The following is a 27,743-nucleotide window of genomic DNA, read 5'->3' as shown; positions in this document are numbered from 1 at the left end:
TTCCCTGCCCAAAATGAGTTTACAGTCTAGAGGGGGGTGGAGACAGACATGATACAAATAAATAAAATGCCCCCAAGGGGTGCTCAAAACATACTGTTAATGCTACTATCACTGCTACTGCTGCTGCTACTACTACTAATAATAATGATATTTGTTAAGTGCTTACTATGTGCCAGGCACTGTACTAAGCGCTGAGATAGATACAAGCAAATTGGGTTGGACTTAGTCCCTGTCCCACATGGGGCTCACAGTTTCAATCCCCATTTTACAGATGAGGTGATGAGGCCCAGAGAAGTGAAGTGACTTCCCCAAGGTCACACAGCAGACAAGTGGCAGAGCTGGGATTAGAACCCATGACTTTCTGACTCCAGGCCCGTGCTCTATCCACTACACTGCTATTACTACTGCTACTACAATTATTACTATTACGACTGCTGCTGCTGCTACTACTGTTACTACTACTACTGCTATTGCTATTAGTAGTATTACTACTGCTGCTACTGTTACTACTACTACTACTATTATTATTACTATAGAGATGATATGATTTACCATCTCTGGAGACCTGGGTAGGAAAAGGGGGAAAAAAGGTAAGTGAAAAAGATGGAGCTTGGTAGCAATGAAGAGAATACCAGGAAGGGAAGGCAGGCACATGGGAGATGTTGTACTACTAGCGGTAATAGTAGTAGAAGTATTTATTGAGCACCCACTTGGTGCAGTGCACTGTACTAGGTGCTTGCCCAGTACAAAACAAGGAAGTATCATGTTTCCTGACCACAAGAAGCTTATGCTCTAATGGAGAGACAAAAAATATAAATATATTTGCAACTAGAATAGTCAAGATAAATAATTGAATGTACAACTGAATACATGTATATAGAAAAGTGCTGATGATGGTTAAAAATAAGTTCATCATAAATGCTAAAATTAGCTCTTGGGTTTAGACCATAACCTAGTGGAAAAAGCCCTGGCCTGAGAGTCATAAGACCTGGTTCTAATCCCGGTTCTGTCACTTTCCTGCTCTGTGACTTTGGAGAAGTCACTTCACTTCTTTGGGTCTCAGTTCGCTCATCTGTAAAATGGGAATCCAGTACCTGTTCTTCCTCCTACTTAGGCTGTTAACCTCATATGGGACAGGGACTATGTCTGACCTGATTATCTTGTAGTTACCCCAGTTCTTAGTACAGTGCTGGGCACATAGTAAACACTTATGAAATACCACAGTTATTATTTCTCTTGCTTCGGGAATGGAGATATTAAAGGAAGAGGTAATGGCCATGTGCAGTCAGAGGAGAGAACAGAGAGGGTGTTTGATGTCAGAAGGAAAGACGAGAGTGAAGCTGAGGGGCAGAGCGCGACAGAAAGGAGAAATAACAGAGGCGAGGATGGGGGAAGGGGTGGACGAGGAGGAGATGATGCTGGAGGGTTAGAGGTACTGGACACCATAAAAGGAGAGGAAAAGTCAAGTGTCTCAAGAAACAGGGAGTAGGCCAGAGAGGCGGGTGGGGGTGGGGTGTGTGTGGGGTGTGTGTGTGTGTGTGTGTGTGTGATGGTGGGGTGAGATGGGGTTGTGGGAGGGGGTGGAGAAAGACACAATGTGGAGAATTTTCTCCTGAATTCTTCTTCAGACTGACACATGCAGGAGAGAGGAGCGATTCATTTATTCATTCATTCAATCTTATTTATTGAGCACCTACTGTAATAATGATGGCATTTATTAAGCGATTACTATGTGCAAAGCACTGTTCTAAGCGCTAAGGAGATTACAGGGTGATCAGGTTGCCCCTCGTGGGGCTCACAGTCTTAATCCCCATTTTACAGATGAGGTAACTAAGGCACAAAGTTAAGTGACTTGCCCAAAGTCACATAGCTGACAATTGGCGGAGTGGGGTTTGAACCCATGACCTCTGACTCCAAAGCCTGTGCTCTTTCCACTGAGCCATGCTGCTTGATACCTATCAAGCTCAGAGCATAATACTAAGATCCTAAGAAAAGTCATTCTGAGTCAAAAGAATGGTTTATTCATTGAATGAAGTTGATTCACTTTTGTGCAGAGCACTGTACTAATCGCTTGGGAGAGTACAGTTCAACAATTAACAGACACATTATCTGTCCACAACGAATTTACAGTCTAGAGTGGGGGAGAAAGACAAAGCTGACCCATCTAGAGGAACTCTGCCCTCCACTGAGCTTGTGAAGCAGGCAGGGAACACACCCAATGCTCAGGCTAGAGAATGCTCAGTTAAAGGGGAGCAGCTTCAGAGGGCACTTATTTCTTGGTTTTCAGAAATGAGTCCTAATTTAAGCCCCCGAGCCGTGCGGATGGAGGCCTCACCACTGTGGCAAACCACCAAAAACTCGGAAACCCCACGGGGAGAGAGGAACTGCTCCTAGTCTGGCTCCCTACGTAGCTCCTGGTCACTGAAACCCACTGGGGCCTCTGGCCACTGCTCTCTTCCCTTACGCCTTGCATGTGTAGAATGATCTTTAGAATCAGTCACCTCATTTTATCCTCACAACATCCCAATGGGACAGCTGTTTTTCTCCTCATTTTACAGAAACGGTAGCAGGCCCAGAGAGGTGAAGTGACTTGCCTGAAGTCACATGACAAGCCAGGGACAGACCCAAGACTGGAACACAGGTCTTACAGATCCATGTTGTCCCACTAGATCACACTGACTCTTTCTTCATCTTCTCCTCCAAGGAAAACTGGTCTAAGACAGCCACCCTGTTTCCAACTTCAGGACAACACTATATAATCTGGACAATGGAAGTGGTTAATCTAATGGACATGGGGAGACTCAGAAGAGGAGGGAGGGAGGCAGGAAGGGGAGGTGGAAGGAGGCAGGAAGGAACTTAAAAGAGAAGTAGTGTGACCTAGTGGAAAAAGCACAGGCCCCAGGTTCTAATCCCCACTTTGCCACTTGTTTGCTGTGTGACAGTGGGCCAGCCACTTCACTTTTCTGTGTCTCAGTTCTCTCATCTGTAAAATGCAGATTCAATACCTATTCTCCCCTCGCTGCTGCCTTACACAGTGAGCCCCATGTAGGACAGGGACTATCGGATCTGCTTACACTGTATCTACCCCAGTGCTTGGCACATACTAAGTGCTTAACAAATACCTCGATTATTATTAGGATGGGGATGATGAGATGAAACTCACAAGGAGAAGCAGAGAGAGGTACCTGAAGACTTTGATTCCATCCTCCTGGGTTTTTCCTTTCTGTTCCTTTACCTTCCCCCAATCCCCTACCCCCCATCTGCTGAGTTCCCTCAGAAACGTGAAACTACAGGAAGCTCGTTTGGCCCGACCGGCTCGAATCTGCTGAGATTTGTTCGAACCTGTTCCCAGCTGGGGAGTTGAGTGTTGACTCTGATGTGGGGAGCTGGTGGGAACAGAGGGTGAATTCCTTGAGGCCAGAGATGCAGGGTGGACAGGACCCAGGAAGTTCTAAGTGCCTTGAGACCCTAGCTGGCTGTACCACAGTGAAGTGGAGATGGTGGGAGGCCCCCTCCCACAGACATCCACCCCCATCCCTGATTCCCCTCTGGTGTCTGGAAAGGCCCTTTGTGCTTGGACTGAACCTGGAGTGATCCCAGGTATGCTGGCCTGCAGCCACTCCAGGTAATGCGAATGTCAGGGGCGGTGGGAAAGGGGACGTGCCTGCTTCTGTCCTGATTTGAGGAGGAGATAGAACAGTTCTGGACCTGGCCCAGCTGCCAGGCATCCCGTCAAGCAGGGTTCTTCTATATTCCCCTTGGAATCTGGGGGTGGGGGTCAGGGACTGGACCCCCTGCAGATCTCTGCAGATTTGACTGCCTTTGATTGTTCTCATATTCTAGATTTGGGAGAAAGCTGACTTTTAAACCCATTGATTGGTTTTCCTGCTGAGAATCTTGGACCTCCTGTCGTCAGTGAAGCTTAGTGGCAGGGAGACGGAGAGCTGGGATAGCCCAATCTGAGAAGTTTGTAGGTTGGGGAAAAGAGGGGGAAGTCTGAGCCTTGTTTAACTGAGCATGCTCTACTGGATCCAACATTCCAGCCTGCTCTTTCTTGTCTGTCCATCTCCATCTATGTTTCCATCTCCATCTGTGTCTCGGGTCTAAGTTGGGAGGGGAGGGAAACGATGCAGCATCTTCCACAAGGGTCAGCAGGTCTCTCTCTATTATTCCCCCAGTTTCCTCCTCCCTCTTACCCCCAGGCCCCCCTCCCACATATGCTCCCTTCCCTCGAGGAGCTGCAAATTAAGCAAGAAATCTCTGGGCTGCTTTTCCACCTCCAGCCTCCTCACAGGCACAGTGATCTAGCCTGAGGCTGTCCTGGTGCCCTGTGGTCTGGGTAGCTGCCAGCACAGCAAAACCCCCCATTTGAGTTCATAGGGAGGCAAATAATCCAATGCAGGTGTGTCTCTGACTCCGCCCCAACTCTATCTTCCTAAATGCCACCCGAGCGAAAGCCACACTCACTCCCTGAGAGGAGAGAGTCCAGTTCTTGAATCACTCTCTTCAACATAACCCTCCCCAGCTCCTTTACATGGAATTTAGGTCACATTATCCCAGGTTACCCCCCTCTCAAGCTTCCCAGCACATTCTCTGACCCCCATCCCTTGCCCTCTGAGCATCCCTGTCATGACTACGTCTGCCTGTCCACAGCTCAGGACTGCCTGTGTGTCTGTCCTGTCTCTCCAATCTATCAATCAAAGGTATTTATTAAATGCGAAGCACTGCCCTCAGCATCTGACAGAAGCGAGACACGTTTGATCTGACAATCTAATGGGGGAGTCACATAGAAAGTGTTTACAAATAGTGGAAGCAGGAGGAAGAGCAAGAATAAAGCAGGAAGTCGTAGAAATGTGTCAGAATGAAATAGCTGATTTACTAATTGAATATACAAATGTACCAATGAATATACATATACACATCTCTATATATAGAGGTGTGTGTTATGTGTGTGCGCACGTGCGTGTTTGTGTGCTGCATCCATCAGACTGGAAATTTCCCTGGAGCAGAGACCATGTCCATTCCCTACCTTGCCAACTACAAGACTCTGTCCCCTGAGGGGACACAAGATAGATGTGTTGTGGTTGTTGATGGCAAATTGGGAAAATTGCTCCTGCTCAGCATTAATCAGATGGCAAAGGACCCAGCAGCAGAATAAGATAACGTGGACCTGGGGGGAGACCAAGGCTTTAGGTGAGAGGGAGGTGAAAAGAGGGAAGGGGAAGGAGAGGATGGGGATGTGTTTGAAGAGGACAAGTTTACCTCTCTATCAAAGTGCTGCTCGACATCCTGCCCCTCCAGGCTTGGTCCTGCCCTGGTCACCAGGGTGGAGGAGAGGGGCATCAAGTAATAAACTCTTCAGATCAAGGTCAAACCTCCAGGCTTTTTGAAGGAGAGGGAGAAATTGTCAGAGAGGAAGAGGTTAAGGGTGGGAACATTAGAAGACAATGACTGGGGAGAGGAAAGTCTCAGAGCCCCAGGCTGGTTGGAGGAGAGGGTGGGAGGAAGAGGAAAGGCGCCAAACCCCTGTGGTCTCCTAATGGGCTCCATAGCTTTTGAGAAGTAGGTCTCCATGGATTCTGGAAGGAGAGGAGCTTGTCATGGGAACAAAAAAAGGACAGGGAGTGAATTCAAGATGGGTGGAGCATGTGGGGTGGATGCTAAGCTCCTTGTGGGCAGGGGATGTGTCTACCAACTCTGTTGTATTGTCCTCTCCCAAGCGCTTAGTACAGGGCTTTGCACACAGTAAATCCTCAATAAATTCCATTGATTGAGTGACTGATTGAGGGAGGGAGTCCAAAGTACCAGTCCAGGACTCTAGGAAGGGGAAGGGATCCCTGGGGATCAGCAGGGACTTAGAAGGGTGAGAGTGTGGCCCAGGGGACCAGATCAAAGTTTGTGACTTCAAGCCTTGATGGTCTTTCCATCTACCTTGACCTCATCTCAGCTCCACCCTGGCCAGTGCTTTCTACTCCAGCCAAGCCAGCCTGATTTCTGGTCCCACATGACCCCTCTGATGCTGAGCCGGGGCACGTGCCTTACCCCAACTTGGATTTCCTTCCCCACTCCTCTTTCCTGACCCACGTGTCTTTGATTTTCTTCAAGACACTCTAATATCTCACCTCCTCCTAGAAGCCTTAATCCTGGATAGGATTCTGTATGCTGGGTTTATGGGTTGCTATTTGGTGTTTTTAGATGTGTCCATCTTTTCTGTATACATCATTCTTTCTGTTGAGTTTGTCTGGGTGCTGCTTCTTCATCACACTGTCAGCTCCTCAAAGGCAGGAACCATGTCTTCTCTGTTTCTCCTCTCAGGACCCAGCACTGTGTGTTTGTGTGTGTATCCTATCTCCCCCAAACAGACCGTCAGCCCTTCGAGGGCAAGAAACTGTCTTCCCATCCTGAGAGTGCTCAGTCCAGTTTGAAACAAAGTGGGAGGCCTGTTTAGGGGCTGCGAGAGGCTGAGCTGCTTAGGAAGACCTCTTAACTCTTTGGAGGCTCTGTTGATCCAAAAGAGAGAGGCAGAAACCTAAAGTTTGTACCAGTTTGAAAGCTTAATCATATCCCTCCCTGCTCAGCATCTGATGTGGGCAGGGATTGTCTCTCTTTGTTGCCGAACTGCTTTCTAAGCACTTAGTACAGAGCTCTGCACACAGTAAGCGCTCAATAAATACAATTGAATGAATGAATGAATCCCCACAGATCCCTCTCTTGGGTGCTTCCCAAACAAACCTCATGATAACGAAACAGAGGGAGCCTGATTTGGTGACTTTGTTCTAGAAGGATTTTTTCTTCTCGAAGGGGAAAACTTGTTGAAGTGGAAGCTTTTGTTTGGTGGGGGGAGTTTGTTCTGCCGTGGGGAAGTCCCTGCCTCTGTGTGGATGGTCGCTTGCTTCACCTGTAATTTGGAGCCTCCAGCAGTGACAAAACTCTCTCAACTAGGTCAGCCCTGGGACATGTTCCCCATCTTTCCCAAGCTGGCTGGCTCCCAGCTGCTTCTCTGCCTCTCTATATCCTGGGACCTTTGTAGAGGGAGGTAATGGAAGCTTCCTCTTCCCTTCTCATTGTTCAGACATTTAACTCCTTGGCTCCCTGGCTGGGGATAGGAGCTTACCAACTCCCATGGGGTTGCTGGCTGATGTAATTTTGTCCCTGGATCATGGCCTTTGGTTGATGCTCCCTCTGGGATAATAGTGTATGGAGTTTGGCGTGTGTGCATGCGCGTGCACGCGCACACACACACACACACACACACAGAGCCACTTTTCTGCCACTTTTCCCCTCTCATTCTGGATAATTCAAGCTAAAACAGGTTTGTTTCTTGCACCATTTAGATCTATGCCATGTCCTCTGCCTCTGGCTTGGTTGAGTGAGGCCCCGGCCCCACAGTTTGGGTGCCACTGAGCCGCCAACGTAGCAAGATTTCCACCTCTTTCGGTGCTGGAGTCTCCGTGAAGCGGTTGGGTTGGGTTGGGTTGTGGATTTGACTTTGAAGTCCCACCAACGTCGGGACAGAGGCCAAGAGTGAAGCAAATGAAAAAGCAGCTGTGAATTCTCGCTAGGAACTCGCCAACTTTCCCAGAAGAGGGGGTGTGGGCCTGGCTGTCGGGCGGCTGGGGCCCTGGCTAGGGGGCCGGGAGAGCGAGGCTCTACTTTCTTTTGCTGGGAGCAGCTTCTAGCCTGCAAGTCTCTGAATGCTGGCTCCCGGGGTCTGGACATCCTTGCAATAAGCAACTCGTGCACCCTGGAGAAGTCTTGAAAGGCAGGAGGCATTTGAGTGGGGTTAAGGCCTCCAGAGCCAACTGGGGGAGAGGGTAATGATGTGGCCACTTGCTGAGGACCTGGCAAACCTGGTATATGCCACAGGAACCACCCCCACCCAGCCCCCATGGGTGCAGCCACAGGGTCACCAACTCTGCAGCTGTGACCCTGCAGGGTGGGCACATGAGTGCAGTTGAGGGAGGGCACAGGACCTCGTTGCTATTGGCGCTTTTCTTCACCAGTTACTGCCTGAGAGTCTTGGTTGATTGGGTGCTCTGGCTGGGACCAGGAAGGAGAATGGGTGTGTGTATGTGTGTGTGGAGCAGGGGAGATGGGCCGTGTTCTCACCATGCCACAATCTCTCCCACATTACAGGCCAAATGTGTGCGGTTCCCGGTTCCACTCGTACTGCTGTCCCGGCTGGAAAACACTCCCCGGAGGAAACCAATGTATCGTCCGTAAGTAGGGATTTCTCTGCAGGACCTCACAAGTTAGGGGGGGTGGGGAGAGCCAGTCCAGCCCATCAGGGTCAGGGGCAGAGGGATGCATGGAGCAGTGCAGTGGGAGGTGAGGGTGGGGGAGGAGGACACTAAGTCAGAGTTAGTCAAAAAATGCCATTGATTGACTGATTAGTTAGTCAGACGGGCTGGATGCTGGTAGCTCTGCAGCTCAGCAAAAGCCAGTAAGTCTCGTGCTCGGACAGTGGGATCTGGCATTTCCTTTTAGCAACCTGAGGAGGTCACAGCCCAGGTCAGGATGAGCTCTCTGCAGCCCCCTCAAAGAGAAAGAAACCCTAGGGAACTATCCCACCAACCCCCTCACCATATTGGTGTCCTCCATGACCTGGGGCCAGTCAGTTTCCTCAAAGACCAAGAATGTCTAGGCACAGTCAAGAACCCAAAGCTGTTGGAAGTAGGCAGGGTGTTCAGAGGGGTGTGTTGGGGGCAATGGGGAGGGGGGCGGTTATAGGACCCAGAATGCTTCAGAATTGAACTCTGGTTGAAGTTATGTTGGTGAACTGATACAATGAAGAAGAATCTGAGCAGATCCTGCCTAAAACATTCCTGGCATTGATGGGAATAGCTGAGAGCCCTACTGTTCAACCAGAACTGAGGTAGCCCTGGCCATGTTTTCAGCCTACTTTAAGGGGGTGTTTGTGACTGGTATTTGCTGTTCCAACATAGCCATGCTTGCTCTGAGATTGGTAGATGGGGCTTAGGGCCCCAACAGGTTTGTACAACAGACTTCCTATCATTGTTGCCATCTAATGGGCTCTGATTGGCTCGGGAATCATCTTGATTGAGGCTGATCCCAGAGGGCTCTACCTTCCTGCTCTCTTCCCCCACTCATTGTTGCTGGCCTTCCTGATCTATGGGATTACTTTGAGGGAACCCCAGGCAGCAGCAGGGTGGTGGGAGAACCTGAGGTGTCTTGGTTGATCCGAGTGATGAGGTGATGTCAGGGTTCCTAGAGACATGAACCTTCCTGATGGCCCTCCAAGAGCATTCATTTGGTGCTGGGCGCCACGTTGGCCTCGGACAGAATTGTGGATAAACTAGAGGCTTCCACTAGAGAGTACAGTGGGGGGAAAAAACAAAAACAGTTCTAAGTGTAGCCAGACACATAGTAGGCTTCTCAACCACTCCTGTCTGTCTGCCCATATGATTGGGATGGTCTGTGCCTGACCATTTCCCCCTCTCATACTGGAAGCTCTTTGAGGGTGGGAACCACATCTGTTCAGTAATACAGGCCTACAGTGCCCATTAAAGTGCTTTGTTTCCTGTGGTGGGGGTGGGGGTGGGTTCAGGACAGACTGATTCCCCGTGTCCCTGCTTGGCACACTGTAAGTGCTCAATAAATAGCATTGATTGACAGACTGATTGATGGATTGGAGCTAGCCGAGTCATGGGCAGCCCCCAGAAGTAGATTCAATACCGGGTGCCAAGGGAGGAGACACAGGGCTGCCGACTGGGCCCCAGGGTGGTCGCTTTCTCATGGAATGGCCAGCTGGCCAGTGGGAAGGGAAGTGTTTGGAGGAAGCCAGAGAGGCGGATTCCTCAGGATTCCTCTGGGGGCTAATCGCCCTCTGCTTACACAGGTGAACAAATAAACTGGCTACTGACTGGGAGATGGGAGGGAATAAAGGAGGAACGAAGGGATGGAGGGATGGATGGATGGAAGAATGGAGCTTGAGGGGTTAAGGGGACCACAGGGGTGAGGGGACTGGCCCTGGCTGACCACATCTTGCCCCAGACCACAGGGTAAGGTGTGGAGCCCTGGGTTTGCCCTTTGGTTTTTCCAGTGAAAGCAAGACTTTGGGGAAATGGATGCCATTCTTCTGGGGTGAAAGGTCGCTCTCCCAGCATGAAAGGTCACTGACTTTATCTGGGAAAACCTGGCTTTCATCACTGGGGCTACTGTAGTGTTCCCACGCTGTGGCTGAACCGAGAAATAGCCAAACAACCACACCAAACCTGCTTCTACCCAACACAGGCCGGAAACAGTTTTCATCGGATTTGGTTGGAAGCTGGGAATTCCCCTGGTCTGGGATGGGTGCAGGGGGAAAGAGGGAAGGGTTGGTTTAGTTTGGGTTATCTTGAATTTGAGGACCCAGTGGGTGGGGAAGGGATTCCTGGGTTGGGGCTTGAGCCCGGCCCTCCAGATCAGGCTCCCTTCCTGCCCAAACCACCCCGAGGGCTGGGCTTTTCCTAGGCGGGCCAAGATTAGGGTTAGGGTCAGGGCCTCAATCTGGGGACCATCCAGCCAACTGTCTTCCGCATCATGGATTTAGGGTGCATCGTAGCAGGCATATTACCCAACTCATTCTCCTTCCCTGTCTCTTCCAGCGATTTGCCGGAACTCCTGTGGGGATGGATTCTGCTCCAGGCCCAACATGTGCACTTGTTCCAATGGACAGCTATCTCCTAACTGCGGCTCTGGTGGAGGTGAGGGGATCCAGGGCAAGTTGGTAGGGGAAGCAACAGGATGGTTAGGGAGACTTTCTGGACAGACGTCCTCATGTTTGGGGTGGGCTTTCTAACACCTATAGCCTTTTCCTTGACATCCCTAACTTTCTCTCTCAAGTCCCAGGAAGCAGCGTGGCTCAGTGGAAAGAGCCCAGGCTTGGGAGCCAGAGGTTGTGGGTTCTAATCCCGGCTCCACCACTTGCCAGCTGTGTGACATTGGGCAAATCACTTCACTTCTCTGGGCCTCAGTTACCTCATCTGTAAAATGGGGATTAAGACTGTGAACCCCATGAGGGACAACCTGATCACTCTGTATCCCCCCAACACTTAGAACAGTGCTTGGCACATAGTAAGCACTTAACAAATGTTATTATTATTATTATTATTATTATTATTATTGTTGTTGTTGTGTCCCAGCATGGCCAGCTCATCCATCGAGCTACCCAAGCCCCTCTGGAACCTGCTGATATTTTTGACTGCTCAGTTTCCTGTGGAAATTGATTCCATATGCTTATCACCCACTGGGTGAAGAAAAGCTTTCTTTTGTTTCTCCCCCCCGCCCCTACTTTCCCCTTCTCTCCCTCCTCCCCTTCCTCCCACTTTGGTTTTTTCCCTCTCTGCTTGCCACCTCCCCCGATCTCATTTCCCTATCCCCTCTACTCTTCCTCCTCCTCCCATCCCACCCCCACAACCTCTCCTAACTCTGTGGGTGGGGTCAGGCCCTGGGTCTACAGCAATCACCCTCTTTCCTTCCACTCCCTCTCCCATCTACAGACTCTCCTATGTGGGGAAGGACTCAGCTGGTGGGTTGGGCAGTGGGGATGGTGAGAGTTGGGGACTGGCAAGAATGAGGGAAGAAAAGCAGAGTGTTGGAATGAGTTTGTGGGTAATTGAGCTGATGGGGCCCAGCATCTTCCTTCCCAGCTCTGCATTATGGGTCTGCCTCAAGTGTGTGTGATAGGGTAGGGTAGGGGGTGGGAGGATGGGGATCCTTGTCCCACACTTTCTGGTGCATCCCAGGTCACATCTGTTCATGTGTGATATCCATGGATTCGCCCCAGACTTTCATGCAAACTGCTCATTTGGGGAAAGGTCAACTTCATGCCAGGAACTGGGGCAAGTTTCCCCCACCCCCCACCTTCGAGATTGGTAACCGCTAGGACCTGCACAGAAGCAGAGTGGCTTAGTGGAAAGAGCACGGGCTTGGGAGTCAGATGTTGTGAGTTCTAATCCCGGCTCCATCACTCTGTCAGCTGTGTGACTTCGGGCAAGTCACTTAAATTCTCTGTGCCTCAGTTACCTCATCTGTAAAATGGGGATTGAAGCTGTGAGCCCCAAGTGGGACAACCTGATTACTTTGTATCTACCTCAGTGCTTGGAACAGTGCTTGGCACATAGTAAACACTTAACAAATACCATTATTATTATTAGCTTCTCAGCAGTAGCAGTGTTCAATCGATGGGTTGATCAATGCGGGCCGGTATGGGGGTGGTGGGGAAGTGGTTGCCCAGATCCTGGGGTGGGTGTGCACCCTCCCACATTCCCCTCACCCCAGCTGTCAGTCTCTGAAACCCTATGCCCTTTGGCATCCAGTCCTGGGGAGACAGCCTTCATGCCATTCGTATGGTGCCTTTCTCCCAGAAACTAGATCTGGGAGTTCCTTGCTATTTGCACGGTGCAGTCTATGGATGGAGACCTCCCCCTCCGGCCCAGGTTTTGTTCCTTTGTTTCTCCAGCATCGGACTTCCGATAGCATTTTCAGGTGGGAAAGAGTTAATCCTGAAGTTCATTCATTCTGGAGCCTAGTCATAACCCGATACCAATGGCCCCATGGCAGACTTCCTGTCTGTAGCTCCCTGATGGGAGGGAGACTTTCAATTTACTTTCTGGAAGCTAACACATTTCCCAAGCAAGGTAATGGCCAGGATCCTCTTTCTGTCAGTTCTGGAAGATCAGCATCACATTTGGACTGATTGAGGTCCTTAGCCCTCCCCTAGTTTGCCCTGACTTTTGTCAGATGTTATCCTCTCTGGCTTCAGTAATTGTAGACCTAGGTTCCAGAAACTACTTGAGTTCCCATCTCTTTTACTTTGTGGGTTATAAACGATGCCCTTTGTTATCGGTTCCCCTCAGAGAGCACTTCAGGGCTAAAAATAGTCATTAGAAATGCAAAAAACACCAGAACCATTGCAAATAGCCTTCTTCCCCCTCCCACCAAGGAAAACAGATTTAAAAAGCCAGTTGTCACCGTTGTCCCTGACTGAAAGAAGGCCGACAGGATTGATGCCAGGGCAACATAAGAAAGGATCTCCCAACTGGGCTAGGGGCTGAAGGAGGAGAAATAGCTGACTGGGCTCTCTTCCTTTTACAAAGCACCAACAACTGTAGTGGATGTTTCAGGCTAGATGCTAGCAACCCCCAGCATGCACCTCCCAAAGGTGGTACTCCAGGTTACTTGACCCATGGTACTGGCCTCTGGCAAGGGCCGAGTCAAACTATCTCCCCCTGAGCCGGCGGGGCTGGTTTCCGGGAGGTCAGGAGGAGGGGACTTCCAGGGATTGAGGCTTCTGGGGATCCAAGATGGGAGTCAGAGATAGAGGCAGGTCAGAAGGGCTCCTCCTCCCCATTTCAACCCTTTCCCTCTCTGCCCAAAGGTGCAAAAAGTGCAACTGACCCCAGAGGTGACTAGGAAAAATGTAGGCTGCTTCTTTTCCTTCAGCTCTGGGGCTCTTTGTGGTCCTTGTGATGCCCATTTAGCTATTTTCAGATCCCTACCCCTGGCCCCTGCCATCCTCTTCATTTGCCAGGAGCACTACAGAAGCAGCAGCATGACCTAATAGAAAGAGCCCAGGCCTGGGAGTCAGAGGACCTGGGGTTCTAATCATAGCTCTGCCACTTGCTTTCTGTGTGCCTGTGGGTAAGTCACTTAATTCTCTGTGCCTCAGTTCCCTCAACTGTAAAATGAGGATTAAATACGTATTTTCCTCCTACTTAGATTGTGAGCCCCATGTGGGACAGGGGCTGGGTCCAACTGGATTATCTTGTATCTACCCCAGTGCTTAGAACAGTTCCTGACACAGAGTAAACACTTAAAAATAATAATAATGATAATAATAATATGGATCCTAGTGGCAGCATGGGAGATATCAGAGGTTCCATGGAACCCCCAAAACCATGTACAGCTTCTGAGGAGAGCTTTATGTATCCCACTTGCCCCCCTCTAACCCACAGTCTCCTGGAGATGGCACATCAAAAAAACAAAACAAAACAAAAAAACCTTACCTTTATCAGGTTTAGACATTTACCTGACTGGAGGCAGGGGACTGGACAAGATGACTCCTTGAAGTTCTTTCCCTTCCAGCTCTAGAGGACTCTGATAAACAGCAACATTTACTAAGCATCTCTTTCTCTCTGATCAGTGCTGTACTGGGTGTTGTGTAATGAGCATTAAACACACAGTCTGAGATAGACCTGCCTGGTTAGACAGATCAAAAATATTAATTCAGTCAGTCTGGGATAGACCTTCCTGTACTAAGTAGTGGGGTGTCATTAAGGTTGAACACAGTTCCTGTCCCTCATGGGGCTCACCGGTCTAAGTCAGGGGGAGGGGGATATAATCCCCATTTTACATATGAGGTAACTGAGGCACAAGAGAAGTGAAGTGACTCACTTAAGGACACACAGCAGACATGTGGCAGAGCCAGAATTAGAACCCAGTTCTTCTGGCTCCCAGACCCATGTTCTTTCCATTAGGTCACACTGCTTCCCATATTTCATCCCTCTTCTTCCCCCTCATCTCTTTCTCTACTCCCTTCCTGTGGCTCTAGGAGACGTCCATCCTTGTGGCTCCCACGCACACCCCCATGGGCCTCATAACCCCAAATCCATTCCCCCTTTCTGCCCCACCCCCCACCTGTAACCAGATCCCCCAGCTTTTTTTATAAAGCACTTCGTTCTTCCTCCCCCACCCCACCTCTTCTCTGCCATGGGGTCTGCTTTCAACCCACTCCTCCCAGGACCCTCACAGCCATGGGACCAGGGTAATGATGGACTATTCTCAAGCCTCCTCCCTTGTTTGGCACCCTGCCCAGCCAATTCTGTAGTTTGGATGGACTCAGGGAGCAGAGGGCTGTAAGGGAAGGGGCAGGGTGACGTCAACATTGCCGGGACTTTAGGAGAAGCAGTGTGGCTCAGTGGAAAGAGCCCGGGCTTGGGAGTCAGAGGTCGTGGGTTCTAATCCCGTCTCTGCCACTTGTCAGCTGTGTGACTTTGGGCAAATCACTTCACTTCTCTGGGCCTCAGTTACCTCCTCTGTAAAATGGGGATTAAGACTGTGAGCCCCATGTGGGACAATCTGATCACTTTGTATCCCCCCCAGGGCTCAGAACAGTGCTTCGCACATAGTAAGCGCTTAACAAATACCATTATTATTATTATTTTAAAAAAAAAAATCCATGTGGTGGGACTAGGAAGAGTCGACATCTGGGGGCCGGGGAACATGTGCGACCTGATGGGCCAGAATTGAAAAAAGCATCATGTAGTGTCATCATTTGGATGACACTTCAAATAACCAGACCCCAAGATCCAAGTGACTCCGCCATTTGTCTGCTGCGTGACCTCGGGCAAGTCACTTAACTTCTCTGGGCCTCAGTTATCCCATCTGTAAAATGGGATTAAGAATGTGAGCCCCATGTGGGACATGGACTGTGTCCAACCTGATTACCATGAATCTATCCCAGTGCTTAGAACAGTACCTGGCATATAGCACTTAACAAATACTAAGCACTTAGTACAATGCTTTGCACACAGTAAGTGCTCAGTAAATACGATTGAATACCATAAAAAAACCACATATGGCTTCAAGACCTCTATGTCAGCACATAGCATGATGCTATTTCACCATTTTCGTAGCAGTTCGCCTGATTCATCCTGAATTAGTCTGAACTGCTTCTCCAGGGGACCCTGACACACCCAATTGCTCCAGGGCCTTTGCCTCTCTCCCAGGTGATCCCTAGTGCTGCGACTGAACCCTGCAGCTTGGCAACAGGAGCTGTTGCATTGAAAATGAAAGTAACTGACATAAAAGTGTCCGAAATTAAATCTGTACCAGACAGGGGGACACCAGCTGAAAATGGGACTGTCTGTTGTAAAACCGGATGAATGGCTATTCTGTTCTCAAGTGAAATATGCCATGCTCTCGAGCACCTGCTCACCTACCCAGAGACAGGGGCAGGGCCCCCTTATCTCTTGAAGTTCCCCAACTCCCAGCTCTGGGATTGGAGTTCATGGAAGGAAAACCTGATCTCCATTCCCCTTCCCAGCTCAAATCAGGTCCCTTGAAGAGGAAAACCTGAGGAGGGGGTGGCTGAGGCCCGTGGCAGGAAGCAGATACTAAAAGGCAGCTAGAGGGAGGTAAATCAAAGTCCGGAAACCACCTCTGCAGGCAGGCGTTGGATGACAGGCTGAGGAGGTCTTTATTCCTGGGGTGGACCCCAGGGAGGGGGAGAGCAGCCATTTTGTGATACCGCAATCCACTCCGATCATTCTGTTCTAAGATGGCCGACCCTAGAGAGAGGAGAGCAGGCCGGAGGTGAGGCAGGGGAGTGAAACGGAGTGGTCTAGGCTTTGAAATCTGAAGACAGACTTTCAACAGGGGGATGTCTGCTGCTGAGAAGGGACCTGAGCCTTTCTGGGATGAAGTTGATGGAATTAAGGCAAACTACAAGAGGAAAGAGTTGGGGGGGACACAGCCCAATGGAACCCTCTCCTCCGGAGTGACTCAACAATTTCCGCATCTCTCTCTTGTGTGGCAAGACCTAGACCAGTATTCTAGCAAGAGCTAGGCCTGCTGAGGAAATGTGCTGCCAGCCTCTTCTAGGGAAAACGAAGGACTGTGAGGTGAGGACCAGTGTCCTCTGTTACTTCCACCCAGCTGCCCCGGCAGGTACCCAGCCTAGGATGGGCCCGTTCACCCAGGTCTGGGTTGTCCTTCCTGTCCAGGTTGTAGAGGCAGTGGCACTGGGCCCAGGTGAAATGGGCCATGTCTCTGCCAGAGTCCCTAGGCTAGTTATCTGGCACCCACCCAGACCTACACCGACCTGGTGAGTGACATCTCTGGGTGCCCAGAGCTATGAGCCCTGGGGTTTTCAGGGTGACTGTAGCCTCCTTCTCCCTCTCTTCCCCTGGCCCCTCCTCTGCTTTGTAAGAAGAAGGGAGATGTGGGCACACCTGGGCAGCAGCAGGTCCCTCCCTCCATCCGTGCCTCCCTATTCCCATTGACTGAGATATGGATGCATATAATAATAATAATAATTATAGTACTTGCTAAACACTATGTGCAGAGCACTGTAATGAGCACTTTTTATGGCATTTATTAAGTGCTTACTATGTGCAAAGCACTGTTCTGAGCGCTGGGGAGGTTACAAGGTGATCAGGTTGTCCCACGTGGGGCTCACAGTCTTCATCCCCATTTTACAGATGAGGGAACTGGGGCTCAGAGAAGTTAAGTGACTTGCCCAAAGTCACACAGCTAACAAGTGGCAGAGCTGGGATTTGAACCCATGACCTCTGACTCCAAAGCCAGGGCTCTTTCCACCGAGTCATGCTGCTTCTCTGTTGGGAGAGTACAATAGAATTAGCAGACACGTTCCCTGCCCATAATGAGCTTACATTCAAGAGGGGGAGATGGACATTAATATGAATAAATAAGTTACTTATAATATATAATTTAACACATTCCCTGTCCCAAATGAGGCACACAGTCTAAGTAGGAGGAGAACAGGTATTGAATCCCCATTATACAGATAAGGTTACTGAGAGACAGAGAAGTGAAATGACTTGCTCAAGGTCACATAGCAGAGAAGTGATGAAACTAGGATTAGAACCCATATCCGCTGACTGCCAGGCCCCGAACTCTTCCCATTAGGCCATGTTGCTTCCCAGACAAGCTTTTTTTTTCAGGTTTTTCAGGACCCAAACTGGTCCAAAAGAACCTAAAGCAGGAGCTAGACAGACCCCCAAATTTCAGGGCTGCCTCACCAAAATTGGGATGTCTGGTCCCTTGGACTTTTCCCCCATACCTTCTCTTCTTCTCCCTCCTTTTTCACCAAGACATCTTTGAATCTGCTTTGCTGGAGGAAGTCATATGAAGAGATAAAAGCCTGGCAAGAGGTTCTCCATCCTAGGGGATTTAATAATCTTGGTATTTATTAGACACATGCTAAATTCCAAGTCCTGTGCTAAGTACTGAGGTAGACTCAAGATTATCAAATCAGATTACTATTCCTGTCCCATACATGACTCACAAGTCGAAGCAGGAGGGGAACCCAGGAATCTTAATCCCCCTTTCTCAGATGAGGGCACTGAGGCACAAAGAGGTTAAGTGACTCGCCCAAGGTCACACAGCAGGTCTGTAACAGAGCTGGGTATAGGGAAGTAGCAAGGCCTAAAGAAAGAGCACAGACTTAGAAGTCAGAGAACCTGGGTTCTAATCCCAAACTTGTCTGCGTGTGATCTTGGGCATTTCATTTGTCTATGCCTCAGTTACCTTATCTGTAAAATAGATATTAAATCCTCCTCCCTCTGATTTAGATTGAGAGCCCCATGTGGGACAAGGACTGTATCCAACCAGACTATCTTGTATCTTCCCCAGTGCTTAGTACAGTGCCTGGCACATAATAAGTACCACACAAAAAAGATCTGGGATTAGACTGGAAAATCCTTGTATGCAGGTATCACATCTACCAACTCTGCTGTTTTGTACTTTCCCAAGTGTTTAGTCCAGTGCTATGTACACAGTAAGCACTCAGTAATTACGATGAAGTGGACTGATTAGAGCACAGGAAATTTGGGTATCTGGTCTCATTCTCTTACCAGTAGGTCTCACTGCCTGGCTTTCAGAGGAGGGGAGTCCTCAAGTGCTGGTGGCTCTACCAGCACATTGTTGAGACTCAGCTCTCAAACTGACCTGTTCTCTGGTATAGCCTTTTCTCCTAGTGGAAACCTTAGAAACCTTAGGGCCCTTGTTATATGTTTCTATGTTTCTGGCAGTTGGGTTTTGGAAGGAACACCTCTAACCCAGGAGTTGCATTCGTACAGAACCCCATGATTGGGAAAACTCAGGCCACGCCTGTATATGCTACTCTTTCTTATAATCTGATAAATAGAGCTATTAGTAGCATTGATTGAGCACTTACTGAGGACAGAATACTGTACTAAGCATTTGGAAGAGTACAATATAACAGAGTTGGCATTCACTGCCCACCTGATGCCATGCTGAGCTATACAGCCATGTATTACTGGAAGAATGTTCCCTAACTCTGCCTTCCCGCCTCCACATTCTAGCCAAACAGCATCATGAAAATACAGGGTCCATGTCTTCCCCCTGTCAGACTTTCATTCTTTCAAGGCCGTGAACTGGGCCTTTTCTCTTTACCCCTTCCCTCAATGCCCAGCCCCTGTGTGTGGGTACTCTCCTTGAGGGCAGGGATTGTGTCTGCCAACTCTATTGTATTGGACTCTCCCAAGCACTTAGTACTGTACTGTGCTCTCAGTGCTCAGTCGATACCACTGATGAATTGATTGGGTCTATGTGTTTGTGTCCTGGGTCTCCCATCAAATTGTCAGTCTCGAGTCTTCTCCCTCTGTCCCCTTCATGCAACTACCATGTGTGAGTGAGTGAGTGAGTGAGTGTGTGTGTGTGTGTGTGTGTGTGTGTGTCCCATCAGACTGTCAGCTCCTCAAGGGACCTCGGTTCAAACTGGTGACAGTGTGAGAAATAAAAATATAATATGCACATCATAAAAAAGAGAAAAAATGACTGTATATATTTCCATAGAATAAATAACAACAAATGACAACTAATATCCCTTTGGATTTTGTACACCTTCTCCCTCTATTATGCATTATGCATTAGCCCATTTGTGCTCAGTTGGTCCCTGTGAGGCTGGGAAGGGCAGAAATTATTCTCCCCACGTTATGGATGGGAAAACAGAAGCCCAGAGAGGTTAAGTCACCTGCCCAGAGTCACCCAGAGACATAATAATAATAATAATAATAATAATAATAATAATAATAATAACATTTATTAAGTGCTTACTATGTGCAAAGCACTGTTCTAAGTGCTGGGGAGGTTACAAGGTGATCAGGTTGTCCCACGGGGGGTTCACAGTCTTAATCCCCATTTTACAGATGAGGTAACTGAGGCACAGAGAAATGAAGTGACTTGCCCAAAGTCACAGAGCTGGCAATTGGCGGACTGGGATTTGAACCCATGACCTCTGACTCCAGAGCCCGGGCTCTTTCCACTGAGCTATGCTGCTTGGGACTAGAACCCTGGCTTTGTATTGCTCTTAAAGTGAAGGGACAGAGGTGGGCAAAAGCAGAGCAGTGGGCTATGGAAGGGTTGGAAGCCAGAACTTCCCCACAGCTTGACGACTGGAGGCTGACTTTGTCCCCTCCCTGGTGCAGGCAAAGAATTCCAGACCAAAGGCTTGAAAGAGATTGTAACCTCTTCTAACTTTGCCCTCCTCCTCTCCCCAGTGCAAACCTGCAGTGTGAGATGTATGAATGGCGGCAGCTGCAGCGAAGAAGCCTGCCTGTGTCAGAAAGGCTTCACTGGGACATACTGTGGGCAGCGTGAGTATTGGGATCCGGAGGGTTAACCTGGCCCTGGGCCATTAGTCTCTCCAGCCACTTCGGCTTGTAGGCCCTCATACCTGAACCTCCCTCTCCCACCACCAAGCCTGTGACCGAACTGTCCCTTCTTTTACGTGGAATAGCGTCCTTCCTCTTGTCTGCCCTCTCTAACTTTACAGCATGACTCAAGGTCACCTCTTCCAGGAAAACTTCCCTGATTCTCTCTGTCCTGCCTCCAACCTTCAAGGATCACTGCCAACCCGCTCTGCCCATTCCTATTGTGGCTGGGTCTACTCGGCTATATCAATGGGGACCGTCTGTGTGTCTGTCCTGCCTTCCCTTAGCAGACAGGGTTTTTCCTGAGGTCAGGGGTTGGATCTGTCCTCTCACCTGGTTTCCTCAGCATCTGGTACAGGGCTCTGCCCACTGTGGGTCTTCAGGCCTTATTGACTGGTTGCTTCCAAGTTAGCCAGAAAACCGATGCTGATTTTGTGCCTAGAGAAACACTGTGGGATCAGCAGGCTGGTAGGTCTTTGAACCTATCTGCAAGCTTGTTGTAAAGGGAAGGAATGGGCAGAATACAGCTCCCCGAATTGGCTTAATCCATTCCTGGGGGCGGCTCTCACCTCGGCCCTAAGGCAAGGAGTGGGCAGAACACAGCCCCCCAGTTGGCTTAATCCATTCCTGGGGGCGGCTCTCACCTTGGCCCTAAGGCAGCCAGGTGGACCATCAGCAACACTGCAGGCCACTGGTGTTGGGGTTACTGGGCGTGAAAGCTCACTGTGGGCTGGGTATGTATCTGTTTATTGTTATATCACACTCCCCCAAGCACTTAGTACAGTATGCTGCACACAGTAAGCGCTCAATAAATACGATTGAATGAGGTTGCTCACCACATCCGTGGCTGGCTTGGCACTTAGAAGCCGCCGAGGGCTGAAGTGAAGCTGCTTCTGCCTTTTAAGCACCCTATCCCACTTCATCCCACTAGCCGGAAGGAGTCTGTGCGGACCACTGCCCACCTCGAAATCTGGGGAGGGACTCTTAAAGCCAATATAAATTGGCACCCTTGTAGAGGAAGGTCTGAGAGAAAATTGCAACTGGAAACCCAGACAGGTAGGTCTCTGTGAAAGCTCCTGTAGAATGCACCAGTACAGGACCCCCTCCGGCCCCTGCAGCCTGTTTGAAACTCTCCACATCTTTTCACAACAAGAGCAGGCTTCCGGACAGGAGCAGCCTCCAACCCACTGAGCCTCATCTCTGTCTGAGGACAGAACCAAGGGCTATCCAGATATCAGGGTGCCCCCAGCATGTGGCTCTCCTCACAACCAAAAAGCCATTTTGAGGTGGCAGGAAATAGATCATCCCCAGGCACTGGGGGCCTCAGATGAGCTCATGTTTTCATTCCTCCCTCAGTTTATTTTCCTATGGAGGCATACAATACAGGGCCTGGCTGGATACATCCTGTTTTCTTTCTCGTTAATGAGATTAGGTCTGCAGAGTCCCTCAGAGCTGCCACTGCCGAGCTGCTGGCTGGAAGGAAGGTCCTCAGTGTGGGAGGGGTGGTAGGATGCTTAGTGTGGCTTCTTTGCTGACCACCCCTGAGTGTGTGAGATTGAGCAATCATAGTTATTGAGTGCTTACTGTGTGCAGGCCACTGTACTAAGTGCTGGAGAGAGTACAACACAACAATTTAAGGGGCACATTCCCGGCCCACAACAAGCTTACAGTCTAGAGGATGGAGTGGGCAGGGGGTGAGGGTGGGAGAGGCATTTTGGGAGGCCTTGAGGGGAAGCAGAAGCTAGCATCAGTGAATGCCGCTAAGGCAAAATACATACACACACACACACACACACACACACACACACACACACGCAAATGTACACATGATGCCATCTGAGAGTGTGGCAAGGGTGGCATTCTAGACTGTGAGCCCGTTGTTGGGTAGGGATTGTTTCTATCTGTTGCCGAATTGTACTTTCCAAGCGCTTAGTACAGTGCTCTGCACACAGTAAGTGCTCAGTAAATATGATTGAATGAATGGATTTGCTCAGGCAACCCCCTGGGGGAGCAGGGGAACACAGTTACAGTACCCCCTAACTCTGCTGCAGTTCATGCAGGGTTAGAGGGAGGCATGGCCAAAATGGGGGTGGGGAGGGGGTTCCCCAACCCCTTCTGGGCAGTGGTAAGAAAAAGCAGGAAGGAGGTGTTTGGGAGGGAGGAAGGTCCTTAGTGCAGTGCATTGCATTCAGTGGATGCTCAGTAAATATTACTACTGCTGATGCTACTGTTGTGCATGCATGCACAACATTCATAAATACACACCACCATACACTTAAGCTGTGCGTACACAATTATGAGCCCACAAACTCATTTTCAGGAGCAGGAAAAATATTCCAGGCAGGGGGAATAGTAATAGTAGTAGTAGTGAGAGCATTTATTAAGTATCCACTGGATGCAATGCTCTGTACAAAGCACTTGGGAAGTACAAAACAAGCGACACATGCCCTGCCCACACAGAGCTTACGCTTTAACAGAGGGGCAGAGTGAGCAGATTTGTCTGGCCAAGTTTTGAGCACAAGGTGCTGGGAAAAGAGGGTTCCTAGATATGGGAAGGGGGTGTTGGGGTTGTCTGGTGATGCAGAGTCTTGAAGCCCTTGGTCGGGTATTTTAATTGGATTTGAGCAGCAGTTGGAATCTAAGGAATTTTTTTAAGATATTTATTTTTTATTTTTATTTTTAATGGTATTTGTTAAGTGCTTACTATATGCCAGACACTGTACTAAGCACTAGGATAGATACAAGTTAATCAGGTTGGGCACAGTTCCTGTCCCACACAGGGCTCACAGTCTTAATCCCCATATTACAGATAGGTAACTGAGGCACAGAGAAGTGAAGTGACTTGCCCAAGGTCACACAGCAGACAAATGGCAGAGCTGAGATTAGAATCCAGGATGGAGAGGGATGTGATCCAATTGATGCTGGGGGAAGATCAGTGCATAGAATAGACTGGGGTGGGCAGAGGCTGGAGGTAGGGAGGCTGTTGCTGTAATGCAGGCAGGAGGTTCATTCATTCATTCATTCAATCGTATTTACTGAGCGCTTACTGTGTGCAGAGCACTGTAGGTTCAGTGTGGCCTGGTGGATAGAGCAAAGTCCTAGGAGTCAGAGGACCTGGGTTCTGATCCCAGCTCTGCCACTTATCTGTGTGTGACCTTGGGCAAATCATGTAACTCCTCTGTGCCTCAATTAACCTCATCTGTAAAATGGAGATTAAGACTGTGAGCCCCATGTGGGTCATGGACCGTGTCCAAACTGATTAGCTTGTATATACCCCAGTGCTTAGTCCTGGCATATAGTAAGCACTTAACAAATACCATTTTTAAAAAGGCATGTGTTATGGCTGGGGCTGCTGAAAGCGAGACTTCAAAACAGCAGCTGAGCTCTGGGCATGGGACATGGGTTACGGGCACTGAGGAAAGGTCAAAGAGGCAGTTCAGGGAGGAAGATAAATTCAGCTTGTAAAGTCCCTGAGGGCAGGAACGATGTCTCATCCCTAACATGGACCACACAGGTATTTGCTCACTGGGAATTTGGTGGGACTGGTTGAGGATGCATTTAGTCCCCAAACGGGATGGGGTTGCAAATTAGCCTGTGGAGTCTGAGGAGAGTTGGGGGCTGTGAGCGCCCATGGGAGAGGAGTTAATCCCCAAACCTGCTAAAGCTATAAAGGGGCAGGTTGCTTGTACATCAAGAAATTCATTCAATCATATTTATTGAGCACTTACTGTGTGCAGAGCACTGTACTAAGCGCTTGGGAAGTACAAGTCGGCAACATATAGAGACGGTCCCTACCCAACAACGGGCTCACAGTCTAGAAGACAGGCTTCTGTCTCCCTTGGGGCTTCCCAAGCAGATCCCTGCTGGAGAGGCCAGGGCTCTCACAGGCATGTCCTATTTTCCTCCTGTTTCCCAGCCGTCTGTGAAAATGGCTGCCAGAACGGAGGTCGCTGCATTGGCCCCAACCGCTGTGCCTGCGTCTATGGCTTCACCGGGCCCCAGTGTGAGAGAGGTAAGACCGGGCCCAAGACCTGGAACGGAGGCACGTGCACGCATGTGCGTGTGAGTGAGCGGAGGAGGGGGTGGCGCTGGAATGTGCTTTGGGTCTCCTGGCTGGCTCCTGGGGTCTCCCGGGGCTGATAAAATGAGGCCAGAATGAGAGGCGGGGGTGAATGTGGATTTGCAGATAACAAAACAAAAATGCCTCTGCCCTGCTTCCCCACCTCTCTACTCCCACTCTCCTACCCCACCCATCTTCCCACCACCTTCCACTCTCTTACCCCACTCCATCTCCCCCCCCCCTCAAATCCCTCTCATCTCTCCCAGCCCACCACTCTCCTACCTCACCCATCCCACACGCGCTCGCGCGCACGCACACACACACATACACACACTCTTTTCCTCATCTTCCCTCCCACTCCCTCCCATGGGGCAGATTCCCGGCTGGTGGGGTGTGGGGGTATGGAGCTCTTCCCAGCTCTGGAGGGCGCTCTGGCTCCATCTCAACCCACTCCTGCCTTTTGCTGCCACTTAAAAAAACCCTGAGACCCAGATTCCTGGAAATCAGCTCTCCCCCCCCAACCCCCAAGATAGGATTAGTAGCGCGGCTTCGCAGGGATCTGAGCCAAAGCCAAGCCTCAGTGCTGTGCTGCTGCTGCTCCAGCCTCTCCTGCCTGGGCAGTGATTCGTGGGATACTCTGTAGCTCTCAGCCTGTCAGAGCTAGGGGGTCCCCAGACCCAATGCCGCCAGCGGCCCCGTGGGACGCAGGTTTAGAGGCGCGAGTTGTGGTGATGGGAGGGGATGGGTAGGGGGCTTTAGATCGGGTTACACTCTAGCTCTGCACTGGCCCAACCCCCACCCCCACTCCCTCTCCAGGGCCCAGCCCCAAACTCGGCCTTCCGGGACCCCAGAGCCTCTTGATAGATTACCCTCTTCCCCCTGGGGGGCTCGTAGGTCTATGAGAATGAGACTGTTTATGAAAAGAATCTGGAAAATGTGGAAAGGAAGTGATCTCTGGAAAAGGAGAGGCGGGGAGGTTTAAAAAAACCCACTGATTTTTGCAGTTTTTGGAGACGACTGGTAATGTATGAAAATTCTTTAAATAAAGAGAGTGTTTTTAACAAAGCCCAGGAGGGTTGGCGGGGGCCAGACGTGCACTAGGGAGACAAAACAACGTCTTCAGCTGTGTACACAAGCATCCCCAGCCAAGACAAACAGCATTTGCCGAGTGAAGGGATGGAAGTTTGCTGGACATGCCTGTGACCTCCTTTGGGGTGGGGGTGGGGGGGTGGTAAACCCAGTGTTAGATTTTGACAGTGACACACAGCTCTGTGGGTGGGTCCCTCAGCCTGTGCCTGCAGAGGCCAGATCAGTCCGAAAGGGAGTATCCCCCTCACGCGCTTCCCCCTTCTCTGATGAGCAAATTCTGAGCCAGGCACCTGGGGAGAGCTGGGACCAAGCCTAATTTGGATCCATGGTTGAGTTGGATTTCCCCAGATGGCCCCCAGCCAGGCTTTCCATGGTAGACTCCCCCTCCAGCCCCTCAGAAATCTCAGGATCAGAGCCATGGGAGAATATGACAAAGCCTGTCCACCTCTTCCATCGGCGCATCAGTTGTGCAGTGGCTCTACTGGATCAAGGGAAGAAGTTGAAGTCAGGCCTGGGATGGGAGGACAGGTGGGATGGTAAGGGGAAATAAGTAACAAGAATGGAAGAGGCCGAGATACATATACATATCCCCAGGAATATCAGTGCCTCTTCCTGGGCCGTTTCCTGAATCTGTCTCTCCTTGAATCTGGGATCCCTGAGTTGGAAGGGAATTCAAGAGGTCATCTGGTCCAGCCCCCAACATCCAGCCCAGTTAAAGCAGATATGAGTCTGCTTAGGGTTTCAACATATCCAGGGTCCCCCACACCCTCTCTTGGTTACTTGCTGAATCTCCTGGATGGCCCTCAAGTTTTTCTTTCTGTCTAACTCAATTCTTTCCTACTGCAGTTTCAACCTATTTCCTCCTATTTGGTCCTCCATGAACAGGGAGAACAGCTTGCCAGGGTGCTCCCCAGAACAATCTGTAGAAACTGGCCAAGTTATTCAGTGTCCCTCTTCTCTCCCTCTCTGTGCTGTTCTATAGCAGCTCCCTCCTGCCCTGCCAGTCTCCCTCCCTCCCTCTCTCCCTGCTGCGGATCCTATCTCTCTCTTCAAAATGCCCTCGGGAAGGACCCTAGACTCGGGGCCTTCGGGGGCTCCCAGGTGAAAAGAAGGCTAGAACAGGAAACAGGAAACTGGCAATCTCAAGCAGGAAGCCCTCCCCCAAACTGAGAGCCTCTCCAGGTGCCAATTCCCAGTCCCTGAGGGGTTTCCCTGTCCCTAGAATGCTCAGCCCCAGAAACCAAGGAAGCTGACTTTTCCTTCCTGCCAAAAATCAAAGCCAGTGAAACCCAGGATGGTGTGGGAGCTGAGGGCATGGTTCGCTCCCAAGAGTCACCCTGTTCAGAGAAGCAGCCTTGGCTTCCCCTCTGCTACTTATATTATTCCTTCAACTGTCCACCTCACCCAGGTCCTCTCACTCCCCTCTGCTTCCCTTCCCTCCCTCCCACTGCCCAGGACATTGCAGTGCCAATCCAAGAATGTCAGACAGAAGTCATGTGTACAGACCCAGGCTTGAGGCCCCATGTTCCCTGCAGACCGGCACCTCCCCCCAGCCCCAAGTCTGGTCTCCTTGGAGGGATGGGCGGGTGTCCTGGAAATCTGGGGCGGGTTACCGAGCTGGCTAACTGGGAAAAGCAAGGCAGCTCTTCACGTTGGGGCTTCAGAGCTCCTGAGTAGCCACCTTACCCTCTGCTCCTCCCCTGCACCCCAGTCCCTCCGACCAACTTGTGTCCAGAGGTTTTAACTGTTCACCTGCAAGGGACTGGACTAGGGGACCTCTTGTGATTGTGTACTTCATGCTGCTGCCCGGATTATCTTTGTCCAGAAACGCTCTGGACATATTACTCCCCTCCTCAAAAACCTCCAATGGCTACCGATCAATCTGCGCATCAGACAGAAACTCCTCACCCTGGGCTTCAAGGCTCTCCATCACCTCGCCCCCTCCTACCTCACCTCCCTTCTCTCCTTCTACTGCCCAGCCCGCACCCTCCGCTCCTCCACCGCTAATCTCCTCACTGTACCTCGCTCTCGCCTGTCCCGCCGTCGACCCCCGGTCCACGTCATCCCCCGGGCCTGGAATGCCCTCCCTCTGCCCATCCGCCAAGCTAGCTCTCTTCCTCCCTTCAAGGCCCTGCTGAGAGCTCACCTCCTCCAGGAGGCCTTCCCAGACTGAG

General features: G+C 50.3%; 1 protein-coding gene across 1 annotated transcript in view; it reads left to right on the top strand.

Annotated features, from left to right (window-relative positions):
• FBN3 (fibrillin 3) overlaps positions 1 to 27,743 on the top strand; it is a 96,819-nt gene that overhangs the window by 5,511 nt on the left and 63,565 nt on the right. The window contains exons 2-5 of the mRNA XM_038739886.1: positions 8,137 to 8,219; positions 10,608 to 10,706; positions 20,268 to 20,363; positions 24,337 to 24,432. Of these exons, the coding sequence (XP_038595814.1) occupies positions 8,137 to 8,219; positions 10,608 to 10,706; positions 20,268 to 20,363; positions 24,337 to 24,432 (374 nt within the window). The remainder of the gene's footprint in view (positions 1 to 8,136; positions 8,220 to 10,607; positions 10,707 to 20,267; positions 20,364 to 24,336; positions 24,433 to 27,743) is intronic.

The sequence above is a fragment of the Tachyglossus aculeatus genome, chromosome X1 (assembly GCF_015852505.1).
Source record: "Tachyglossus aculeatus isolate mTacAcu1 chromosome X1, mTacAcu1.pri, whole genome shotgun sequence".
NCBI classification, from domain to species: Eukaryota; Metazoa; Chordata; class Mammalia; order Monotremata; family Tachyglossidae; genus Tachyglossus; species Tachyglossus aculeatus.
Note: the sequence above shows the minus strand (reverse complement) of the source record. Positions and strands in the feature narration are given on the sequence as shown.